We start from the raw sequence: 24,549 nt of genomic DNA on the forward strand, positions 1-24,549 counted from the left end.
AGAATGACAAGCCTGCCAGCAGCAGTTAGAGAGAGAGGGGCAACATTTTTTTCAATAGAAGGTATTGGAGAGCGTCAGTGGAGCGTCTGTCAGTGGAGCATCTGTCAGTGGTTACTTCCTGTGTGGAACGTGGCAGCTTGTGGGTTAGCTATGCCTAGAGGTATAGACATATAGGTACAGACTATGATCAGGACCTATCCAGGACTAAACCAGCAGAATCTAAGGTGCACTCTGTCTCTGACTAAGTTGTATTTACTCTCTCTTTTAGCCCAAACAAACGTGGACCTCCATCTTATAACGAGCACATCACCAAACGTCTGGCTGCCAATCCCCTGGAGCCGAGCACCCCTCATCGTTACAGGGACCCCAGTACAGACCCAGGCACCCCTCACCGCTACCGGGACCCCAGTACAGACCCAGGCACCCCTCACCGCTACCGTGAGGCACGCACAGAGTTCAGACGGGAGCACTCGCCTGGTCGGCCTCTGGACCGTCCCCTGCAGAGGGAAAAGTCACCCGGGCGTGCTCTAGAGGGGCGAGGGGCGGGGTCTCCGGGCCGGGCCCTCACTGACCCCAGACTGGAGCGGTCACCAGGGAGGGCCATGGGGATGGAGTCTCGGCCAGAGCGGTCGCCAGGAAGGGCCATGGACGGGCGCAGAGATAGGTCGCCTGGGCCAGGGGGGCGGGGCCTGGAGAGACTCCACACGGGGTCAGGACGCACGCCCATCAACCCCAGCAAGGTACTACCCCCTGTTGACACTTTGCCGTTTAAAGAGGGGATATTCTGCCAAATAGATTTTTTGATCTTTCTACCATAATGAAGCTTAGAGTAGAACACTTGTGAACTAGTCACAAATGTGCTACGCTACTACAGACCAGCTCTGATCCCAATGTTTGTGTTCTGTTTCAGGTCTGGGACCAGTCCTCTGTTTGAGAGACAAACATCCTGCTGCCTCTGAGAGAGAGGGAGAGAGGGAGGACAGAAAGAGGAGGGAGAGGGGCAGAGAGGAAAAGAGGAGGGAGGAGGTAACGCTTCAGCCCCATCTCCAATCCTCTTCTGCCACATTTTAAAAAGCACACGTAGCATCACAAACACAGCTCCTGTCTGCTCCTCTGGCTCTGCTCCTCTGGCTCTGCTCCTCTGGCTCTGCTCCTTCGTGTACATTGAGCACAATCGAACATACAATCATTAAGACGAGCCCTAGCACAGAGCCCCTCTCCTCTCACCTGCCCTCCCCTGTACATAGGAGACATACTTTTCTATGACGATGTAAAGCGAAGGTGGAATGTCTATTTTTGTTATGCGAGTGATCGTGTCCTGAATGTTCAACTCTGATTGTGTCAAACCTCAAAAAACACAATATCCTCATTTCATTTTGTGAAACATTTGATTCAAGAGGCCCTAAGGAGACCAGACACAAAAATATTTTACGTCCCAATTCAGAAAAAAAAAGACAAATTCTATTGGTTTCTAAACAATTCTGTCACATCCACAAGATTCTAAAACTTGTCATTTAAAATAATCCTCAAAACTTCACAGGGCCCTTTAACCTGCCTCTGGTCTGATTTACTCTCGTCCAGTTGGGTCTAGTTTGGTCCAGCCTCCAGGTCTTACTTTCTGGTGTAAATATCCAAAGCTGCGCAGCTTCTGCCTCTTTTTCATTTGATTAAATATTTGCTCCTCTAGTTGCACAAACACAATCATATATTTTATTATTTCTATCATATTTATTTAGACACTGCTCTTTAAAAGGGAAAATGTCCGTCCATCTTTTTTCTTCTTTTCTCTTCTGTGGGTTTGGGAATCACTCAGACGTCCCATTCCCCAGACACCTCCTCCAGCCTTTTCTTATTTTGAAAATCAACTGAATTCTATATTTTTGTTAATCTAAAAAACTCTATCTGTCGATGTAAAAGTCTCCTCCAGGGGGCGCTCTCCTGAATGTATTTGACTCTGAAAATTGCACCTGTTTATATGGTCTGTCCCTGTGCACCCGTCGGTCCTGCCGCTGTGGTGATTTTGATGTCTGACTTTTATTATCGTTCTGTAGATTTTGTCACAGAATATTAAAGATCATAACCTTTGACCCTTCACCCCGGCTCTGACTCTTGTCTTCTAGAAGTTGGGAGATTTCTTTAAAAACTGACTCTCCCATACAGTTATAATCTTGGGTTTCAGTTTCCTGTTATAGGCAACTTTGAGGACTTTTACCATGAATTGTTAATTGCTATGGGAAGGGTTCTAATTGATACTTTGCAGCTGATGTCATCAACATTCCCTGGGGGTGTGAAGCTAACTGGAGGCACTGCTCTGTCTGAAGCTTTGTTACTCAAGTTGGACTTCAATCTGAGCTTTGTTTTAACGCAATCTGACCATAAAGAAATGACTTAGCTGAACTACAACAGGTGAGCTGATTTGTGCTGTTAAACAAGTCCTGCTCAAATAACATTACAGTCAGAAGCTAGCTATAATTAGCCAACAGTTTTTCAGTCACTCTCGCTTCTTTTATGTAAAATCAAACTCCTAAACAGGACAATGTACGCTTGTATTGATCACAGGCTCCTGGAAATGTGCTCGTTAAATCTATTTTGTGTTCTTTGCTGAGTTTTCAGACTATCTTAAAACATTTTGGCATTGTGTCTCCATGACAACTGATGAACATTCCACCATAGAGATAGATATGGAATGCCCCCAGAGTGATGTCACTGCAAAGTAATAATATTTCAGCATGTTGACACTCATGTATAGATCCCTGTCCTCCATCTGAGAAAATAATATCAAAGTCTGGAACAGAAACTTAACCTGTTCTGCAGTTGAGTTACAAGACACAATAACAGCATGTCTGAGCAGAGTGTGAACTCCCTACTCAGTGGTGGGTAATACTCAGATACATTTACTGAGTAACTTTTTGAAGAATTTGTGCTTTTCTAGCAGCATACTTTTACTCATGAGTAATATTTTTATTGAAGTAAAAGTACACTTACTTGAGTAATATATAGTACATTGTAACAGTACTCTTACTTGAATAAAAGCTTTCTCTTTCCACTGGGAGTAAGTGACTTGAGCTTTATGTCGACAATATGAAATTATTTGAACATTTGTGTTTTTTGCAGCTCCTTCAGATATGATTAAGTTTGGCTCACATTTGTGTCTCTTTGAAAATACCACATTTTGTGACTTATTTCATCTTTTGTCCTTCACATTACATTTAAATTATAAATCAGATGTTATGCCCCGGCAGTTACTCTTTAAGTTACTCTTGAGTAGTACTTTCCCTAAATACTTTTTTTCCCTTACTTGAGAAATTTGTTGGACAACTACTTTGTACTTGTATGTACTTTGTAGCGTGACCTTCTGCTCCTCTTCATTTTAGTTAAAAACATCTCTGCACTGACATAAACACCAGTCTGTATCTCAGGACACCCCACCTCCTTTTTCACCCCACCACCCCACCATACCATTCACACCCTGCTCTCTCTCCTTCCCTCTCCCCCTCTCTTCTCCTCTCTCTCTCCTCCCCCTCTCCTCTCCCTGTCCCCCTCCTCTCCTCCTCTCTCTGCTCTGCGATGTCCTTTTGTGGCTCGTGCTTTTGTGGTGTGTCCATTGTGCTTGTGATTGTTGTGGGGTTATTTTTGGTCCCGCTGCTCGTCAGTAATCTTCTGGATCCGAGCCTCGTCCCTCTGCGCTGGAACAATGGTTTGGCTGATCCTCCTGTGTCCTGTGAGCCGCAGCTGCCCTGGGACGTCAGGGCTGACAGGGGTGACAGGGGCAGAGGAGGGGGGAAAACGTTTATGAAATCTTGTCATTATTTTGTCTCTTTAGGAAATCATTTGTATTTCACCATGCATTTACTGCTTCTGTGTTACAGGTCTCCAGTTCAATTCCCTGACAGGGAGTGGGCATGTTCTTCCTGTGGCTCTGTGGGTTTCATCTTTGTTCATCCTTTAAGGACCTTCCATCATCCTTCAAGGCACTCAAAGCTCTGTACATCAAGGAACCATACACTAGTGTACACAGTCACTGGGGGTGATGTGGATTAAGTGTCTTGCCCAAGGGTACAAGGACAGGATTCATCTGTGAGAGCGGGGTTTGAATCGCCAACTTTCGGATTCAGATCTGGAGATGGGTCCTACTGCTCCTGACAGTTTTAACCCAGAGACACAGGGTTAAACCTGCATTTGGTCAAATGCAGAGAACACATTTCCAGCAGGGACCATAAAGTCGACCTTATACTTGTTGGTGTAAATGTGTCCATGTGTCCAGCTGTAGCTCTCAGCCTCGACAGCGTCCCATCATCTCCTCTAGTGGTAATACTTTTCTGAGGTGAGCCCCCATGTGGATCTGTAAATAGTCCGGACTCACATTTGACCCCAAACGTTTAGCACACTATCACTCTCCACACCCCCTCCTCCGCCACACACCTTCACTTAAAGACTGAAGGGGAATCTAACTCACAACCTTCTTATACTGGGAGGAGGAGACAGGATAACCACTCTGCTACAGTTACACAGGGAGGACATGCACACTCCACTCACATAGATCAAGAGTCTGACCCACAACCTCATGGGGAGAGGGAGGAGACAGGATAACCACTCTGCCACAGTAGTACATTGTGATGGATGCTTGTTTAAAGCTGGTGGTTTACCTGTCACTTCCTAAACAGGCCATAGTTTATTAATATCATCCAGCTCTGGGGAAGAGGGGGATGTCAGGGGTGGGCACGGGGTACAAAAGGCCCCCTCTCGCCCCATTGTTCCTGGATCATTGTTGGACCTCAGCTGCTCCAGACATGGTGAGTGAGGGAGGGACTGTTTGGCTGGGCCGTGACAGTAGAGAGTATTTTTTGTTAAATTCAGAAAACATTTTATTTTGCCAAGTACTTTTTTGTGATTAAACCTGATGTCCTCCCAGTGACTTGACTTAGGGTTAATAAATGCAGATTTTTACTATACAGAGTTCTTTCTTGAACTTTTGAAGCTTAGAACAGTTCTGAGCAGTTTTCAGGAGGAAAGATGGAGGTTGTTGGTTCTGTTCCTGCTTCTGCTGTTGAAGGGCTTCAGTTTTTGTCGTGGTGTGAATGAGGCATCAGTAGAATCATGTTTAAATTAATGTTTAGTGTTTCTGCTGTTTTGCTCAAAGGCACCAAAGAAGGCAAAGAAGCGCACGGCCGAAGGAGCCAACTCCAATGTGTTCTCCATGTTTGAGCAGGCACAGATCCAGGAGTTCAAAGAGGTGGGTATTTTAGTACTACTACTACTACAGTGGCTACTACTGCTACTACTACTATCGCTATTACAACAGATGCTGCAGCTACTGCTTCTAATACTACTACTGCTACTACTACTCCAACTGTTACTTCTATATACATATATGCATTTTACTTCTATTACTCCTACCTCTACTAATTCTACTACTACCATTTATAGTACTACGGCTATTAGTACATGGAGTACAACTACTAAACCTGAATGAGGAGCAGTTGAAGGAACTGTAGTGGCAGAAGAACCCAAACCAAATGTGTGGCCTAAATTTTTACCTGAAACTACTACACATGTGTCTGTGCTGAACCCCTGAGCCACAGGACTATTGTTTATCATGAGCTCAGAGACAGGGGCGCTCATGACAGGTTCTCTGTCCATGGAGAGACAGGAGCAGGACCAAGGGGGGAGACAGGAGTAGAGACGGGCAGGGGGGAGACGAGGGTTCCTCTGTTATGACTGAGATCTATTAGACACAACAGAGAGGGAGAGGTATGAAGGACAGCAGAGGGAGGAGAGGTTTGAGAAGAAACAGCAGCCTCCTCAGATCACAGACCTCCACCAGGGGATGCTACAGTGTCACTACAGCACAGATATGAGCGGATGTGGCTTACTTGGTAAGGCATTCACACCCTGACCCTGAGGTTGGCAGCTTCATCCCTTCCCTCTGTCTGGAGAGACAATGGGGCAAAAAAGTGTTTAGTCAGCCACCGATTGTGCAAGTTCTCCCACTTAAAAAGATGAGAGAGGCCTGTCATTTTCATCATAGGTTTACTCCAACTATGAGAGACAGAATTGGGGGAAAGATTCCAGGAAATCACATTGTAGGATTTTTTATTAATTATTTGGTAAATTTCTCTGTAAAATAAGTATTTGGCCACCTACAAACAAGCAAGATTTAATGGCACCTGTTTGAACTCAATATAGTGTAAAAGACACCGGTCCACAACCTCAAACAGTCAGACTCCAAACTCCACTATGGCCAAGACCAAAGAGCTGTTAAAGGACACAAACAAAATTGTAGACCTGCACCAGGCTGGGAAGACTGAATCTGCAATAGGTAAGCAGCTTGGTGTGAAGAAATCAACTGTGGGAGCAATTATTAGAAAATGGAAGACATACAAGACCAATGATAATCTCCCTCGATCTGGGGCTCCACACAAGATCTCACCGTGGGGTCAAAATGACCAAAAGAATGGTGAGCTAAAATTCCAGAACCACACCGGGCACCTAGTAAATGACCTGCAGAGAGCTGAGACCAAAGAAACAAAGGACTCAAATCCTGCACTGCCACACGTGTCCCCCTGCTTAAGCCAGTGTATGTCCAGGCCCGTCTGAAGTTGCTACAGAGCATTTGGATGATCCAGAAGAGGATTGGGAGAATGTCATATGGTCAGATGAAACCAAAATAGAACGTTTTGGTAAAAACTCAACTTGTCGTGTTTGGAGGAGAAAGAATGCTGAGTTGCAGCCAAAGAACACCATACCCACTATGAAGCATGGGGGTGGAAACATCATGCTTTGGGGCTGTTTTTCTGCAAAGGGACCAGGACGACTGATCCGTGTAAAGGAAAGAATGGGGCCATGTATTGTGAGATTTTGAAAACCTTCTTCCATCAGCAAGGGCATTGAAGATGAAACGTGGCTGGGTCTTTCAGAATGACAATGATCCCAAACACACCGCCCGGGCGAAGAAGGAGTGGATTTGTAAGAAGCATTTCAAGGTCCTGGAGTGGCCTAGGCAGTCTCCAGATCTCAACGCCATAGAAACTCTTTGGAGGGAGTTGAAAGTCCAGTGGAGGAATGGGCCAAACTACCAGCAGCAGTGTGTGAAAAACTTGTGGAGACTTACAGAAAATGTTTGTAATCTACACTTTGTTGGCAATGACAGAGGTCAAAGTATTGAGATTAACTTTTGTTATTGACCAAATACTTATTTTCCACCATAATTTGCAAATAAAGTCTTTAAAAATCAGACAATGTGATTTTCTGGATTTTTTTTCTCATTTTTTCTCTCATAGTTGAAGTGTACCTATGATGGAAATAACAGGCCTCTCTCATCTTTTTAAGTAGGAGAACTTGTGCAAAAACACAATTGGTGGCTGACTAAATACTTTTTTGCCCCACTGTATATCAGAATGTTGTTTTTATGGATTTGTGGATCCAGTCTGGAGGAGACTGTCAGAGGAGAACTCGGGTTTATCTGAGGAGGCTTATGTGCTTTAGTCCGCCACCTCTTCTTCCCTTTTGGTTGAAAAAATAAAATATTCTTTGACCTTTGACCTTTGCTCTCCACAGGCATTCACCATCATGGACCAGAACAGAGATGGCTTCATCGACAAGAACGACCTGAGGGACACATTCGCCGCGCTTGGTCAGACTTTTATTCTGAAAATATATATATTTTTAAATCTTATTCTAAATTAATTCTAAATCTTATTCTAAAAATAAAACTCTTATACTGAAAGAAACTCTTTTTCTGAAAGGTCTTTTAATGTGAAAGAGACAAAAGAGGCTAGTGTGAAAGGGCTTTTACTGTGAAAGATCTCTTATTCTGAAAGGAACATTTACTGTGTCAGAGACTCATACTTAAAAGGAGTTTTATTTTGAAGGAGCTTTAACTGTCAATGTACACATTCATCTGGACAGGTGGAAAGAGTCATGTGTTTATTTTGGCAGGGCTCTTGTTTACTTATGTTTTTATTTTGTTGGTCAGGGCGTCTGAACGTGAAGCAAGAGGAGATCGATGAGATGCTCAAAGAAGCTCCAGGTCCCATCAACTTCACAGTGTTCCTCACCATGTTTGGGGAGAAACTCAAAGGTACTGGGATAGGAGAGTAGACAATACAAAACAAAATCACCAAATATTTTATAAACATGTTTTTGTTTTATTTTAAAGGGGCGGATCCAGAGGAGACCATCCTAAACGCATTCAAAGTCTTTGACCCGGAAGGAAAAGGAGTTCTACGGAAAGACTAGTGAGTCCAGTGGAAGAGCGGTGTAGAGGAGGAGGAGGGACAGAGGAGGAGAGGTGTAGAGGAAGAGGAAGAGAGAGGTGCAGAGGAGGAGAGGTGTTGAGGAAGAGGAGTGGTGTAGAGGGGGGAGAAAGGTGTAGAGGAGGAGGACAGGTGCAAAGGAAGAGGAGGGACAGACAAGGAGAGGTACTGCGAAAGAGAGGTGCACTGAGGAGGAAGAAAGGTACAAAGATAGAGGGGGAGAGGTGCAGAAAAATAGGGGTGCAGAGTAGAGGAGCAGAGGTAGAGGAGGGGAATTGCAGTGAAAGAGTGCTACAGAGGAAGAAGAGGGTGGAGGTGCAAAGCAGAGATAGAGGAGAGGGACAGAGGAAAAGAGGAGGAGGAGAGGATGAGTGGTGCAGAGGAGGGAGAAATCCAGAGGAAAAGAGGTGCAGAGCAGGAGGTTGATATGTTTTTCTTCTTGTTTCAGTGTCACACAGATGCTGACAACTCAGGCTGACCGGTTCTCCTCTGAAGAGGTGAGTCCAGACAGGAGGGCATCTGACACACGGGGAGGGCATCTGACACACGGGGAGGGCATCTGACACACGGGGAGGGCATCTGACACACGGGGAGGGCATCTGACATACTACAGGGAGGGCACCTGATTCTCTGCTCTCTTTAGATGGAGCAGATGTTCGCTGCGTTCCCTCCTGATGTGGCTGGGAACCTGGACTACAAGAACCTGGTACACATAATTACCCACGGAGAGGAGAAGGACCAGGAGTAACCCGAACCTGAGACCGGACCAGAAACCAGACCAGAGACCTGACCAGGACTAGACTTGGACTAGACCAGAGAGCAGGACCAGGTCTAGCCTAGAGGCCAGAATCAGAGACTCAAGACATATCAGAAAGTCCTGAGTCAATACTGGTCTAGACCTTGTTCAGTCCCAGTTCAGACCTGGTTGAGTCCTGGTTTAGTCCTGGTTCAGGACTGGTTTGGTCCTGGTTCAGCTCTTGTTTAAGCCCGTTCATCTCGACATGTCACTGTTCAATGTCAAGTGTTCTTTTATTGAAGAAAATGAAAAAAAAATTCTGTTTAATAAATAAAATGTTTCAAATTGTTTTACATTTCTGCTGCGTTTTTAAGATTTAACAGAGAAGATTTTTTCCTGACCAGGATCCAGGCTAAGACCTGGTCCTGGTCTTTGGTCTGTGTTTGGATTAGAATGAACAGAATGTGCAGTTGTCATTTTCAATTCTTCTGAGATTAAAGTTCCACAGCACCCCCCTCTCTCTCCCTCCTCCTCCCTCACCCTCAAAGCCCCTCCTCCCACCTCCCCCTCTGTCCATCATCTGCAGGATTATAGTAAAAGCCAAAGTTAAATCTGTCAACTGGGCAAAAAGTTGCAGGAGTGAAGACGTTCTGCTGCTCATCCAAGCCGCTTCTTCAGTTCTGGTCAGATTACTGGTGGACACTGCCTTATATCTGTCTGAAGGGAGGGGCTAACTACACTGAAACTGTAAACAGCTACTGTTTACAGTTTCTCTAAGAGAACAATAGAGGTAGCCAGCAGGCTCATTAAAGATGAATGTAGGCTCATTAGGCTGAAACTATAAACAATAGCTGTTTAGAGTTTCAGTGTAGTTAGCCCCTCCCCTCATATAGATATAAAACAGTGTCCACCAGTAATCTGACAAGAACTGAAGAAGCGGCTTGGATGAGCAGCAGAACATCTTCACTCCTACAACATTTTGTCCAGTTGACAGATTTAACTTTGTGTAATCCCTCAGTTGTCCAGGTCTGATCCATAGTGAAAGCCAGACATCTGCAGGATTGTTGAAACATGTGTGAACGACAACTCCAGGAATGTTTCTGAGGAGGATGCTACATTAGAACAGGGTTAAAGCCCCACTGCGAAACATTTCATCACATTAGAAAAGACTAACCCTGTGACTTTGGCTCACTTTGGAACACAGATTAGCTTTAGCCTGTTTGCGATGAAATATTCCAGAGTGAGGCTTTAAACCTGTTCCAATGTGATGAAATTTCCACAGTGGGGCTTTAACCCTGGCCTAATGTGATGAAATGTTCCCTAAAACAAAAGTGTTCCCCTCACATTAGACCACGGTTAAAGTTTCATAATGAACAGCATTTTTCCTCTTGAGGGATGTAAACACTCAGCTCTGGCTCATTTATTATAAATGATACATTTGATTGACCGTGTCCCTCGTGGTGTCCTTTAGGGGGTGCTCTGGGAGTATATGGGGTCCGGGGCTCTTTGCTAAGGGCTGTCCGGTCCCTGTATGACCGGAGCAGGAGCTGTGTTCGCATTGCCGGCAGTAAGTCAGACCTGTTCCCGGTGCATGTTGGACTCCGCCAGGGCTGCCCTTTGTCACCAGTTCTGTTCATTATATTTATGGACAGAATTTCTAGGCGCAGCCAGGGGCCGGAGGGGGTCTGATTTGGGAACCACAGGATTTCATCTCTGCTGTTTGCAGATGATGTTGTCCCGATGGCTTCTTCGAGCCAGGACCTGCAGCAGGCACTGGGGCGGTTTGCAGCCGAGTGTGAAGCGGCTGGGATGAGAATCAGCTCCTCCAAATCCGAGGCCATGGTTCTCGACCGGAAAAAGGTGGTTTGGCTTCTCCGGGTGGGTGGTGAGTCTCTGCCCCAAGTGGAGGAGTTCAAGTATCTCGTGGTCTTGTTCACGAGTGAGGGAAGGATGGAGTGTGAGATTGACAGGCGGATCGGTGCAGCGTCTGCAGTGATGCGGTCGCTGTATCGGTCCGTTGTGGTGAAGAAGGAGCTGAGCCCAAAGGCGAAGCTCTCGATTTACCGGTCAATCTATGTTCCTACCCTCACCTATGGTCATGAGCTCTGAGTAATGACCGAAAGGACAAGGTCGCGGATACAAGCGGCTGAAATGGGTTTCCTGCGCAGGGTGACCGGGCGCACCCTTAGGGATAGGGTGAGGAGCTCGGTCACACGGGAGGAGCTCGAAGTAGAGCCACTGCTCCTACACGTCAAGAGGAACCAGTTGAGGTGGCTCGGGCATCTGCTCAGGATGCCTCCTGGACGCCTCCCTAGGGAGGTGTTCTGGGCATGTCCCACCGGGAGGAGGCCCTGGGGAAGACCCAGGACACGCTGGAGGGACTATGTCTCTCAGCTGGCCTGGGAACGCCTTGGGGTCCCACCGGAGGAGCTGGAGGACGTGTCCGGGGTGAGGGAAGTCTGGGAGTCCCTGCTTAGACTGCTGCCCCCGCGACCCGGCCCCGGATAAGCGGAAGAAAATGGATGGATGGACATTTGATTGACTTTTAATTGAAGTTTTGTTTTAGAATCTAAATTAGACATTTGGAGAAGTAGAGAATAAAAGCCTCAGCATGTTTTTATTTTGAAATAAATAAATAAAATGTGTGAGTCTAAACTGGGCCTGCAAACTTACAAAAGAATTCAGGTAAAACAATTGTAGTTGTGAAAAATCAAATCCAAATGCATTTTGTTTGGGTTTATAATGAGCCTACATGACCCACACATGATAATGTTTAATGTTTGTATGGACTGTCGGAAACATGATGTATTTGAATGGAGACATGCCCAGGGTCTGCACCTGCCCTGTATCTGCACCTGCCCTGGATCTGCACCTGCCCAGGGTCTGCAGCTGTTATCGGTCATGTTTTCTTTTATGAGATTAATGAATCTATTTACGGTCCCTATTAAAGTAAATAGCCCGTTTCGGCGCGGCTTGGTTTGGATCAGTTTCCTCTGGTCTTTAGTCTCCATGCCCCTCCCCCCTCCCCCCACACGCTGCGGTGCCCCGTCCCTCCCCCGAGCGGCGCTGTCCCCGCGCGGTAAGCAGGGGGCGCGCAGGGGACTTAACAGAAGACGAGCCCGGACTGGAGCATCTGTCCCGCGGACAGACCGCCCCGGAGCCGCGTGGAGCCGCAGAACCAGAGATAGAAGCCGACCGAGCGGGGGTAGAGGCGGTAGGAGGGCAGAGCTGTAGCGGTACCGCGCTCCCGGTTCTGAGCTCACAGCATTTCCTGCTCGGACATGGATGATCTCGGTGAGTACAGCACATTGTGGCGTGTGGGCTTTGCGTAAACACGGCACCGCGAAACAGAACCGCAGCGGCACGGACCCAGCGTGGAGGGTCTAGGGTTTATACTGAGGACACCTCAGAGCCGTGTCCGGGCCGCCACGCTCCGGTACAGTACAGTATAGTATAGTATAGTACAGTATAGCACAGTACAGTACAGTAGTGTGTGTTATTGCTGCTGCGGCAGCGGAGGAAACTCCACAGTTGACATAAACAGACTTCTGCTTTTGGCGTCTGTGCGTGAGACGGAAAACGAGAAGGACAGAAGACTTAAGTTATTTTTTGACCAGTAAAAATTTTGAAGTAAAAATTGTTCTTTGGCGTTCGTTTTTTTCCGTTGTTCACTTAACACTCGTTTTTAACATCTGTAATAGTACTTTTAGTTCATTGTAATTCTCTGATTGGCCGATGAGTGCAGGTGTACCTAATGAAGTGGCCAGTCCCTGGATCCTCTGTCTCCTAATGAGCTGCGGTTCTGCACAGACCAGGCTCTAACACACAGAGGCTCTGAGGAGATGCTAATGTTCTTCTAATGATGTTTCAATGACGTTCTAATGTGGTTTCCAGTGTTCTCCGTGTTCTCCACGTTCTCTGTGTTTTCCATGTTCTCTATGTTCTCCATGTTCTCCATGTTCTCTGTGTTCTCCCTGGTGACAGGGTTAAGTTTAGCTGTGGCCTTCTGAGCGTCTGAGGATCAGGTTCAGCTGAGCTAAAAACACCTCATTTACACTTCACGAATGAGAGAAACTAGACCAGGACTAGGACAAGATCCAGGAGTGTTTTTTTCCCCCTTTTTCTCTTAAAAAAAAAAAAAAAAAAAATATATATATATATATATATATATATATATATATATATATATATATATATATATATATGTATATAAATGGCCTACATACACATCACTTAAATCTGGGAGGATCTGGTGGGTCTAAATGGACTGGTGGGTCAAGGGCAGGGGTGGGCAAACTTTTTGACACATGGGCCACAATGGGTTCTGAAGGGGCTGGGCCAGGATATATATGTATATATTACATTGATTTGGCATGTAACATGTAGCAAAGCATGAATATGTATTCATTCTACAAATTGTTTTCCAAATGCATTAATTCAATTAATAATTAATTTATTAAATTTAAGTTCAATAAACAGCAGAAAAATCCTTACCTATTTTAATGTAATTTGGTCACATTCGGCGGGCCGGATTAATAAATGTGTGTTGCCCCCGGGCCGTAGTTTGCCCCATGTCTGGTCTAGGAGGTCTGGGGGGTCTGAAGGGTCTCGGGGGAGGGGGCCTGGAGGATCTAGGTGGTCTGGTGCATCTGGGGGTCCTGTGTTCTGCATTTTAGTTCTTATTCTTTGACAAAAACAATGGGACTGTTACAGCAGATGAGAGCTATATTTGTCGGTGTTTAAAACTTGGCCAATTGGTATAAACTGCTTTTGGCGCCTGTGTGTGACATGGAGCGATAAGGACCAGACACATCATGCAGGTGTCCCTGGATCCTCTGTCTCCTAATGAGCTGCAGTTCTACACAGACCAGGCTCTCACCCAGAGATGCTCAGAGGAGGTTCTCATGTGGTTCTAATGTTCTAACATCGTTCTAATGTGGTTCTCCATGCTGTTCGTGTTCTAGACTGTGCCCGGACTAAAGCCCGGACTAAAGCCCGGACTAAAGCCCGGACTAAAGCCCGGACTAAAGCCCGGACTAAAGCCCGGACTAAAGGAGGACTAAGGCAGCAGAGTATCTTCTATAACCTGTTCTAATGTGATAAAATGTTCCACAGTGGGACTTTAACCTTATTCTATTGTGATGAACCCTGCAGTCAGGGTTCTGCATCCTGGTTAGATTCTGGCTTAGTCCAGGTTTAGACTTGGCCTAGTCTAGTCTTTCACGGCAGAGTGACATAACCATAAATCTTGCACCGTTTTAGTTTTGACTGTAAAGTTTGACTGAGTCAGCACAGGGGTCTAAATCTGGCATGAGTCCTCGTTCAGACCTGGTTTAGAGGTGGTTTAGTTGTGTCTTAGACCTGGCTTAGACCTAGTTTAGTCCTGGTTTAATCCTGGTTCAGTCCTGGTTTATTCCTGGTTTAGTCCTAGTGTGTCATTGCGCCCTTCTGCAAGACGCTTCCTCTCTGCCGACAAGTGAACATGGAGTGTGAGTGATGGTGGTGGGAGGAGGCGAGCTTTGAGAAGTTTGGTAGGTGGTTTTCCATGATTCTTAATTACACTGTGTCTGATGGTCAGGAGTGCCCCTGTCAGGAGTGCCCCTGTCAGGAGTGCCCCTGTCAGGAGTGCCCCTGTCAGGAGTGCCCCTGTCTGGAGTGCCCCTGTGTGGAGTGCCCCTGTGTGGAGTGCCCCTGTGTGGAGTGCCCCTGTGTGGAGTGCCCCTGTGCTTTCAATGCTTTCAATGAACAGATTCTATTTTCCAGTCTCATTTTGGACCCAAATAATTTCCCTCTTTAGTGACATCAACCAGAAATAAACTAGCCAGGACTAAGCCAGGACTGAGCCAGGACTGAGCCAGGACTGAGCCAGGACTGAGCCAGGACTGAGCCAGGACTGAGCCAGGACTGAGCCAGGACTGAGCCAGGACTGAGCCAGGACTGAGCCAGGACTGAGCCAGGACTGAGCCAGGACTGAGCCAGGACTGAGCCAGGACTGAGCCAGGACTGAGCCAGGACTGAGCCAGGACTGAGCCAGGACTGAGCCAGGACTGAGCCAGGACTGAGCCAGGACTGAGCCAGGACTGAGCCAGGCCTGAGCCAGGCCTGAGCCAGGACTGAGCCAGGACTGAGCCAGGACTGAACCAGGACTGAACCAGGACCAGTCTGCTGCCTCTGAGTGTCACTCGGAGAGGTTTTGGTGAAGTGTTCTTTAAACCCTGATCTGAAGTGTCCTAGTTGCTAAATTTAGGATCCTCTGCTCTCCTTTGCTTCTGACCCTCTCCTCTGCGCCTCTGACCCTCTGATTCTCTACGTCTGTGATTCTCTCCTCTGCTCCTCTGACCCTCTCCTCTGCGCCTCTTATTCTCTAGTCTACTTTTCTGACCATCTCCTGCTAATTGGACCCTCTATTCTGCTCCTCTCACCCTCTCATCTGGCCCTTTCCTTTGCTCCTCTGACCCCTCCTCTGCTCCTCTGCTCCTCTGCTCCTCTGTTCTCCTCTGGCCCTATTCTGCTCCTCTGTTCTTCTTGTCTGCTCCTCTGTTCCTTGTCCTCATTTAGATAATTCTTCAGTAAAAGCAGCATCTCCTCAGGCTGGTTCCATCTGTGTGAAGTCAGCATTTAAACGCTGCAGGCTCCAGAACATATGCTCAGGAAAGAGGGAGCAAGAGAGCCATAGGGAGAGAGAGAGAGAGAGAGAGGGGGAGGAATGGGGAAGACAGAGAGTGACAGTCTGATAACGGGAGAAAGAGAATGATGAGAGCTCCAGAGTTGTGGCTGACTAAGCAGTCCCGGGTCCGCTCTCAGCCCTGGATCAGGTGCTTTCTGTGGGCAGAGTGTCTGCGGCAGAGGGTTCTGGGGTTTCTCTGACAGGGAGGGTTTAGTCCTGGCTTAGTCCTGGCTTAGTCCTGGCTTAGTCCTGGTTTAGTCCTAGTTTAGTCCTAGTTTAGTCCTGGCTTAGTCCTGGCTTAGTCCTGGCTTAGTCCTGGCTTAGTCCTGGCTTAGTCCTGGCTTAGTCCTGGCTTAGTCCTGGCTTAGTCCTGGCTTAGTCCTGGCTTAGTCCTGGCTTAGTCCTGGCTTAGTCCTGGCTTAGTCCTGGCTTAGTCCTGGCTTAGTAACTAAAAAAAGTCTCATTAATAACCTTATTCGAGCTTGTGGCCTTCTCACCTGCCTGTGCACCAGGGATGGGACAATAATAAAATTTAGATTCACAATTTATGACCAAAACAATCACGATTAACAATATTGTCACGATAATTATTAAGCCAGGGTTTCAAGTTTTTTTAAAAGTCACTAAAACATCAATTACCATACAATTTGCAGGTGTCTGAGCGATCACCTTTATTTATTTATTTATTTTTTGCTGCAAATGAAATTAACAATGAATGAATAATAAATGTGTCAATTATATAACTCTTGACTATAAAAAATCAACCAACCTGAGAAAGCCCCCAGATAAATGATATGATAAAGGATATGCTGGCATCGCAGCCATCAGCTGTGCAAAATACTATTCAAGCAGCAAAGTTGACACAAACACGTACCATTATTCATACAAATATAATAACAAACTACATTCAGTAGTTTATTTCATGTGGTATGTTGCTTGTGATGGATATTTTCAGCTGAAAGTTGCTTGTGTTTGCCCTGGGAGCCGCAATTTTTTTTCGGCAGGCTCTGCAGATTGGTGGTTCATCTTGTTGGTCTTGTTTTCCAAAGCTGTAATAATTCCACACATCAGACTTCACCTTCTTGAGTGGAAGATATAAATGTGATCCACTATCTGCTCATGGCTAGTGGGCAGGCAGTGGATCTCAGGCTGTGGATCTATCAAGCTATCAAGTTTCATTGTTATGATAGGGCCCCCTTGTGGGCAAACACCAGAACTAACATCTAAACGCTGTATTTGAACCGGAAACATGAGGCAGTCTGGTGACGTAAAGGCGATTATAATCGTGTGCGACGGTTATTAAAAAATGCCACAAACGTGTACTTTTTTGATCATGATTAGCAATATTATTGTATCTTGTCCCGTCCTCACTGTGCACCTGTCTGTGCTCTCGTCTCTGCACCTGTCTGTGCTCTCGTCTCTGCACCTGTCTGTGCTCTTGTGTCTGCACTTGGCTTCTGTCATTCTTCTCATGATGTTTTCTTCAGAAGCAAAAGTACCACCCCAGAACCAAGAACTCTCTCACCACAGGAAGTGACACCTTAGACACGGCCTTCTAACAGCTGCCAACACCTACATGAGCTGTGTGTCAGATGCCCTCCCTGTGTGTCAGGTGCCCTCCCTGTGTGTCAGGTGCCCTCCCTGTGTGTCAGGTGCCCTCCCTGTGTCTCCATGGGGTGTTATTCTGTGTAAATGTTGCTAACCCTATACAGTTTAGACCTCTACAAACGTCTGAAATGGGATTCTTGCATTAGTTTAAAATCTAAAATGGCTGAAGTCTGCGGTTGTGAAAGACGATGCTGCAGGACCTGGATTTTATGAATTCCAAACAGGTTCAAACCCGAATCTAGAATAGAAAACCACAAAACAACTGAGCGAGAGAGAGAGGGAGTGGAAGGGGGAGGAGAGAGAGGGAAAAAGAGAGGAAGGGAGGAGAGAAGGAGAAAGAGAGGAGAGGGAGGAGAGAGAGGAGAGAGGAGCGATTGTGGGTGAGGAGAAAGAGAGAGAGAGAGAGGTGAGAGGGACGGTGATGAGAGGGAGGAAGAGAGAAGGAACATTCAGGCACAGCTCCACCTGGTGGAAACACTCATGTGTCACTTACAGCTAGACAGACGGGTAGTGAGTCAGTCTTGCCTGCTCTTTCTCTCTCCCTCTTTCTCCTCACCAGTCTCACCCCCTCTTCTCATCTCCTCTTCTTTTGTCTCCTCTTCCTCCCCTCTTCTCCTCTTACTTTCTCTTCTCTTCCTCTCCTGTTCCTCCCCTCTTCCTCTCTCTCTTCTTCCTCCCTCTTCTCTTCCTTTCTTTCCTCTTCCTCCTCTGTCTCATCTTCCTCCCTGTCCTCCTCCTCCCTCTCCTCTTCCTCTTCCCTCCAGGTCTGTTTTCTTGCATTAGATTCTTTTATTGTCATGGCTTGTTCAGATTTTCAAACTATTACTCAACTTTTGTTCTGTAAACTCTAATACTCCACAAGACAAGGGCTGGACCAGGAGTAAATCAGGTCTAAACCAGGTCTAAACCAGGTCTAAACCAGGTCTAAACCAGGTCTAAACCAGGTCTAAACCAGGTCTAAACCAGGTCTAAACCAGGACAAAACCAGGACAAAACCAGGACAAAACCAGGACAAAACCAGGACAAAACCAGGACAAAACCAGGACAAAACCAGGACAAAACCAGGTGTAAACTACTACTTCTATGACTGCTACTACTACTATTACTCATCATAACATACTTAAACCTCTAAACTTTAAAGAAATGTACTGTGGGAAATGACTCGGGTCTAGTCCAGGATCTTAACCAGATTTCAGAAGGGTATTAGGAAGGGCTGTGCTATGTATTGCAAAAGCCCCAGCCCTGTGTCCTTCTGCTCTGGACCAGGCTCAGGTCTCAGTGTCTGTCCCCTGTGTGTCTGTGGTGGTCCCAGAGGCATCACAAACATGATAACCATGCTAACCATGCTATCACTGCTGTCTCTCAGTGCTAACGTGGCTAACGCTCTGTCTCCTTTGAGTCTGGCACTGCTCTCCTCCCACAGTTCTGAGCCAAAGTCCAGATTATAGATCATAACTTTATTTAATTATCAGACGGACACCTTAAAAGGACTGACCCTGTGCAAAACCACGACTGTAGTTCTAATCTCTGACACCCATGGAGCATTATGTTATCATTTTAAATCTCAATATCCATCTAAAATGGCTTGACAAAAGAAACAAGTCCACTGATTTCCGTGAAAGAAAACTGTGGTGCCCAATAGGAGCTGACGTTGGTGGTGGTGCGTACGTCTTAGTGGGCATGTACCGCTGGAGGTGAAAATGGGGACAGATCAGCAAAATGGCATCTTGAACACAGGAGAATAAAGATTACTCAAACATGAATCATTCCAAATACAACTTCAGAGGATCAATGAGAAGAAATGACTAGAACATGGTTACAGTTTTGTGCAATGCAGTTTACAGAACAGGTCTGATTTAAAGTGAATTAAAAGTACGTTTGAAGTTTAGACCCGTAGTTCAAGAAGCGTCTGGAGATTCACACCTTGTATTCACACAACTGTTACCATTCTCACTTTGGCTTATGTTTAACTGTTTCAGCACTGACCTGTAACCTCCGGGGTGTGTGTGTGTGTGCGTGCACGCTCACACGCACATGCCTGTAACAGTGTATGTGTGTGTGTGCGCGTGTGTGTGTGTGTAACAGTCCATAGTGTAATCGTCTTCAGAGTGACTCATGTTGAAAGCAAACAGACCTCCGCCCACAGCCTTAACATAAAATCTGACAAATGCATTTCACAACAACACATTTCTACAATACACCGCAGATACTGTTACTACTACTACTACTACTACTAAGGCTTCACTGAACTACTGCTGCCTGCTCCAGAGTCTCTGTGAGTACTGCTTTAGGCTTTTCAATCTATAGTCCAAGTCCTGTATCTCAGACTCAAGGAATTTAACAACCTGCTCTCTGCCCTAACAACTCTTCTTCTTTACCCTCTGCTACTACTGCAGCTGTGTACTACTACTTCTTCTACTAGTACCTGCTCAAGCTGGACTGACAGGAGCTTGCTTTTTGCCTGAGTGTGAGTTTAAAGGGGAAGGGGCAGTGTCTGAACCTAACACCAACAGTAGCACCCATAGCACCCTCCTCCTCCTCGCTCCTCTCCCTCTCTTCCTCACCCTCTTTCCCTTTCTCTCCCCCTTATCACTCCCCCTCTTCCTCTGTCTCTCGCCCTCCTCTCCTTCCTCCCCCACTGTGGGTGCTGTTTTTGGGCTTGTTGTTGTTGGAGCTGCTCCTCTGGGTCTCTGTCCATTTTCTCTTTCCTCAGTTTGGGTTATGCATAGTGCCCATGACACTGTGAGGTATGTCTATTACTACTAATGATAATACTACAACTGCTATTATTATTGCTACTACCACTGCTACTTCTGCTACTACTATTACTGCTACTGCTGGTACTACTACTACTTCTGGTACTACTGCTACAGCTTGATTTAATCCAATTCTTATTTCATGTTTTCATGTCTCCATAATTCAAATGTTTGGTTTCCATCTCACCATAATGTTCTTTGGGCCTGTCCCACATGTTGAGAACCACTAAGACTTATAAACTTAAAAACAAACTTTGTGCTGTTGTTGAAATGATGGTGAATATTTAGTCTCTGCTCGTGGTGTAATCGCAGTCATCACCATACAGCCTTAAAGTTATTTTGGTCTTGCATCTGCATTATCATCAGTATTGGTCTTTTAGTGTATGTATGTGTATATATATATATATATGTGTGTATGCAGTACTGGTGGTATATTTGTGGTAGTGTTTGTGGTATTTCTAGTACTTTTCCAGATCTGAGAGCAGTGTAAGGTTAGCCCTGTCTTTGGTGAGAGGAGCTAAAATAAGAGCATGTGCAGTCAGTGATACAGCCCCACTAAAGCCGCTAATGCTACGTGTCTGCTCTAACCGCTAACACTGCTTATGCTATGTCTGTTGTTACGGCTAACACTGCTAATACCATGTCTGCTGTTACCGCTAACAACTTTGAGTATATTATTATTAAAGTCTCTGCTATTTAATTTTACTGTCTTAAATACATAAAAAGCAGAAGTTCATTTTAAACGGTTTGCAGTGGTTCAAAGTTACTTCTCTCTTACCTTATGCGTTCTGACCATTATAATTATTCACCACAATGAATTTATAAGCACTTTTCACAACTCTAAGACCAGAGTTAAAGCTCACTTCCTGAATCTCAGACACTTCATAACTAGATGCAGGTAGTACACAGTGGACCAGGACTGCACCACAGGACCACATCATGAACTTTATCTGGACTAGACCAGGACTAGACCAGGACTAGACCAGGACTAGACCAGGACTAGACCAGGACTAGACCAGGACTAGACCAGGACTAGACCAAGTGAGATTAAACTGTTTTCATTCTAGAATTAAATTTTGTCAAACTCGATTTATCACTATCAGTGCTTGTTTATCTCACTTTAGTTAATTTATACTGTAGTGTTGTCGTGATACTAAAATTTCAAACTTGATTTTCATATTAAGGAATAGACTCAATATCGATTCCGGTACCACAATGATACTAGAAAAACTCTTTAGACAATATAATGTGATTTTCCACATTAAATGGGATTACTTTATTATCTCTCTCTATTCCCATGTGGCCTTATATCTGTGTAATCCCTCAGTGTCCAGTAGGTTCCATAGTGGTCCATGGGTGTATAATAGTCTGTGTCTTATACTTGTTCTGATGCAGCTCAAATCATTCTAAAGATATTCAGTTTCATTTCTGTCCTGTTAATGGTACTTTTGTAGTACTGATACCTGCAAACAGTTTGGATACTTTTAACATCACTGTTCTACTGGGATTGAAGAGATTGAACTCTGTGGCAGTTTTTGTTTCATGTGGATAGTAGTAATTACAGAGAAGCAGCTGCATCAGAACTAGACTGCTAGAACAACAGTGTAATCATCGTGTAAACCACATGTGTCAAACTCAAGGCCCGGGGGCCAAATGCGGCCCGCGACAAGGTAAATTTAAATGTATGACTGTCTTAAAATATCAGTTTATCAGGAGTTATGCATTTACACAGACATATTTTATATATCTTTGCAAATTTGAGACAAACCATTTTGCTGATGTGGCCCTCGGTGAAATTTAGTTTGGCACATCTGGTGTAAACATTTTAAAGCAGCACTGTGGTACTTTCTCCATGATGACACCAGATGAACATTCTTCAAGTTTAAGTTTAAACAAAGCTATATCATCACCAAGGTGACAAGCTGGTGTAGTGGACCGCTCCAGGCAAAGTGATGAGTCAGGTCTGTGGAGAGAGGTAATGTTGTGGGTCTAAGTTAATAAACTCAGGGATCTTTGTCACTGACTTTAACTTAACAGTGTTTCTGTTATGGATGGGACATATATCACTACCAGCATAGAGATATCGGCCAGTATCAATATTGGTGCCTGCTGATGCAGATATTTGCATTACCTCATTGTCTTTATATCCCAGATAAATTCATTCTGTTATTATTTTTTAAAGTTTTAAATATTGAGTTAATTAGTGATTTTTACTTCAGCTTAAGTTACATTTATGAGCCTTGCCATGATAGACTGTATAAAGAAGTGGACGAGTGATTGTGACATCACCCGTACCGTTTGGCTCTAAATGAAGCTCATTGAGGCTAGAGCAGTTATAGGGGCCAGTTTAGAACCAAGTTCCATATTTGGAATTGCGACTGCAAGTATCATCGGAACCAAAGAGCCAATTTAGGGCGAGGCTGTTCAAGGTAACGCTCCTTTCTGCACACAGCGCTGATTTAGAAAGGAGCAGGTGCTTGGCAACACTGTCAATCAAACCTGTTGCTAACGCTAGTGGGAGTGACCTCGGGGAAAGAAAGCACCTGATTTATCTGTTTATTAATATTCATATCTTGATTTACGGACACAGTAGCCAAATAAAATGGCTACTGGATCATGTAGAGCGGGTTGAGTTGATGGAGCCGGAAGTGCGCCCACATGCACTCCCTATTTGGAACATAGCTGGTTAGCTATGTTAATTTATATATATATACAGTTTATGCTTGCTGTGGAGTTTAAAAGCTAAATATTGGTATCAGCAAATATAAGTTATTGGCCAAAGCAGCAGGCCAAATATTGAATATCGGTATCGTCTCAAAAAAAAAAAGAAAAAGGGAAAAAAAGTCCTATATCGGAATCGGCCCATCCCTGGTTTCATGAAGGTCATAAACTAAAGCAAAGCAGGTTAATGTTTATCAGAGGAGCGGCTGGTTCTAATACAGAGTCTCTAGTTTAAACTGAGCTAGAGACAGGGCAGAACGTGAGTGTTGTCAAAGGCCTTTAAGCCATAACATTAATATGACAAGTTTGTGGTGCTGGTCCCAAACTAATTATGAGAAGGTTCGACATTTGTGGAGCAGAAGTTTGGAGATTACTTTAAAAACATTGGAACTACAGGCCCGGTCTGTAGTATGCAGGTCCTCTTCCTCTTGTGGTCCTGGGGGTGAGCTGTAGCTGTGGGGTGCAAAACATAAATGTCCCATGGTGTAACTTTAGTTGGAGGCTGTAAAAATGAAGAGGGGCCCAGAGGAGGAGGTCATACAACCCGCTGCACTATTTTAAGTCTGATTCTTCGGTTTTAGTTTGTCAGTGGAATTAATTTATGTGAATTAAAACAAATAAAACAAATACAGAAGTGACACCCAATATCTGCTAAAGCCTGACCAAGTCATTCAAGAATCCCATGAACATATCTATAGAGACACAGGGAGGGCATCTGACACAATGAAATATTTCAGAACATATTTGTAGAGGTCTGAACTACAGGGTTAGCAGCTCTCACACAAAATATGACCCCATGGAGACCCAGGGAGAAAAGATGGGAAGAATACTTTGAAAATGGATTCATTTGGGTATTCAGTATTCTGTAACTAAATCTAATATTTTGTAGCATATTCCATGACATGGTCCTATCAGAGTACTGCATTCTGAATACTCTGAATGCACCAAGTTCCATTACATTATAGTGTAATGAGATATACTGTTCCCTCGTTTATTGCGGGAGTTATGTTCCAAAAATAACCTGCAATAGGCGAAATCTGCGAAGTAGAAAGCTTTATTTTTTACAATTATTATATATATTTTAAGGCTGTAAAACCCCTCTCCACACACTTCATACACTTTTCTCACACAGGCATTAACATTTTCGCACATTTCTCTTTTGTTTAAACACCCTTAAAGTTCAAACCTTCATAGATTTTAAAAAATAAGTACAGTATTATGTAATGAAACCAAATACTACACTGTACTGTAAATAAAAAATGACAGCTTTTAGAAATACTGTAACAAATTTAATTTTAATGATCAACCTACGAGGTTGGACACATAAGAAATGATTAACAGTGACTCACGTGTATTTCACATTTCCTCTGACTGCACCTCTTCATCCTGGTTTCCACTCCGCTGTAGTAATGTTCTTTTTCCTGCAGTCACTGAAAGCTAAAGCAGACTCCATCCTTACGATGGTCTTGTTGCAGTTACAGCCCTTTTTGCATCCTTGTTAATACTTATTGCTGATCTTGTCCTTAAGTTATTTTCCTCCTTCTTTATGTGATGAACCGAAGATTCATTTATTCTGTAATGGCGTCCTACAGCCACATAACTTCTACCTTCCCTCACCATGTCCAGAAGTTCAACTTTTTCTGTGATAGTTAGCATCTTCCTCAACCTTTTGGGTGCAGGTGACTTTGTTGGTACAGAAAGTTTTGTTGGGGAGAAAACTTGCAAACATACAGCACTTCAGAGTTACACTGCGATTGAACATTTATGTAAATTTGGCTGAACACATTCTGTACTGTACCGGAGACA

The 24,549-nt window shown here is 44.8% G+C and overlaps 3 protein-coding genes across 3 annotated transcripts in view; all 3 read left to right on the forward strand.

Moving 5' to 3' along the window:
- Nucleotides 1–2,084, forward strand: part of cita (citron rho-interacting serine/threonine kinase a) — a 67,369-nt gene extending 65,285 nt beyond the window's left edge. Inside the window, exons 48-49 of the mRNA XM_055221667.1 lie at nt 269–740; nt 911–2,084. Coding sequence (XP_055077642.1) covers nt 269–740; nt 911–934 — 496 coding nt within the window. The 3' untranslated portion in view covers nt 935–2,084. The remainder of the gene's footprint in view (nt 1–268; nt 741–910) is intronic.
- A 2,634-nt stretch (nt 2,085–4,718) lies between these two features.
- On the forward strand, nt 4,719–9,343 carry myl2a (myosin, light chain 2a, regulatory, cardiac, slow). Its single transcript, XM_033966290.2, has 7 exons — nt 4,719–4,793; nt 5,141–5,233; nt 7,558–7,633; nt 7,976–8,080; nt 8,159–8,237; nt 8,704–8,752; nt 8,899–9,343. The coding sequence occupies exons 1-7, from the start codon at nt 4,791–4,793 to the stop codon at nt 9,001–9,003; spliced, it is 510 nt and encodes a 169-aa protein (XP_033822181.1). The 5' UTR covers nt 4,719–4,790; the 3' UTR covers nt 9,004–9,343.
- A 2,741-nt stretch (nt 9,344–12,084) lies between these two features.
- LOC117371515 (mucin-2-like) overlaps nt 12,085–24,549 on the forward strand; it is a 29,140-nt gene continuing 16,675 nt past the window's right edge. Inside the window, exon 1 of the mRNA XM_055221843.1 lies at nt 12,085–12,285. Coding sequence (XP_055077818.1) covers nt 12,273–12,285 — 13 coding nt within the window. The 5' untranslated portion in view covers nt 12,085–12,272. The remainder of the gene's footprint in view (nt 12,286–24,549) is intronic.

This window comes from Periophthalmus magnuspinnatus, chromosome 5, assembly GCF_009829125.3.
Source record: "Periophthalmus magnuspinnatus isolate fPerMag1 chromosome 5, fPerMag1.2.pri, whole genome shotgun sequence".
NCBI classification, from domain to species: Eukaryota; Metazoa; Chordata; class Actinopteri; order Gobiiformes; family Gobiidae; genus Periophthalmus; species Periophthalmus magnuspinnatus.

Coding starts and splice junctions, on each gene's coding strand:
- myl2a (XM_033966290.2), top strand. Junction 7,634..7,975: donor GGACACATTCGCCGCGCTTG/GTCAGACTTTTA, acceptor TTTGTTGGTCAG/GGCGTCTGAACGTGAAGCAA. Junction 8,081..8,158: donor GTTTGGGGAGAAACTCAAAG/GTACTGGGATAG, acceptor TTTATTTTAAAG/GGGCGGATCCAGAGGAGACC.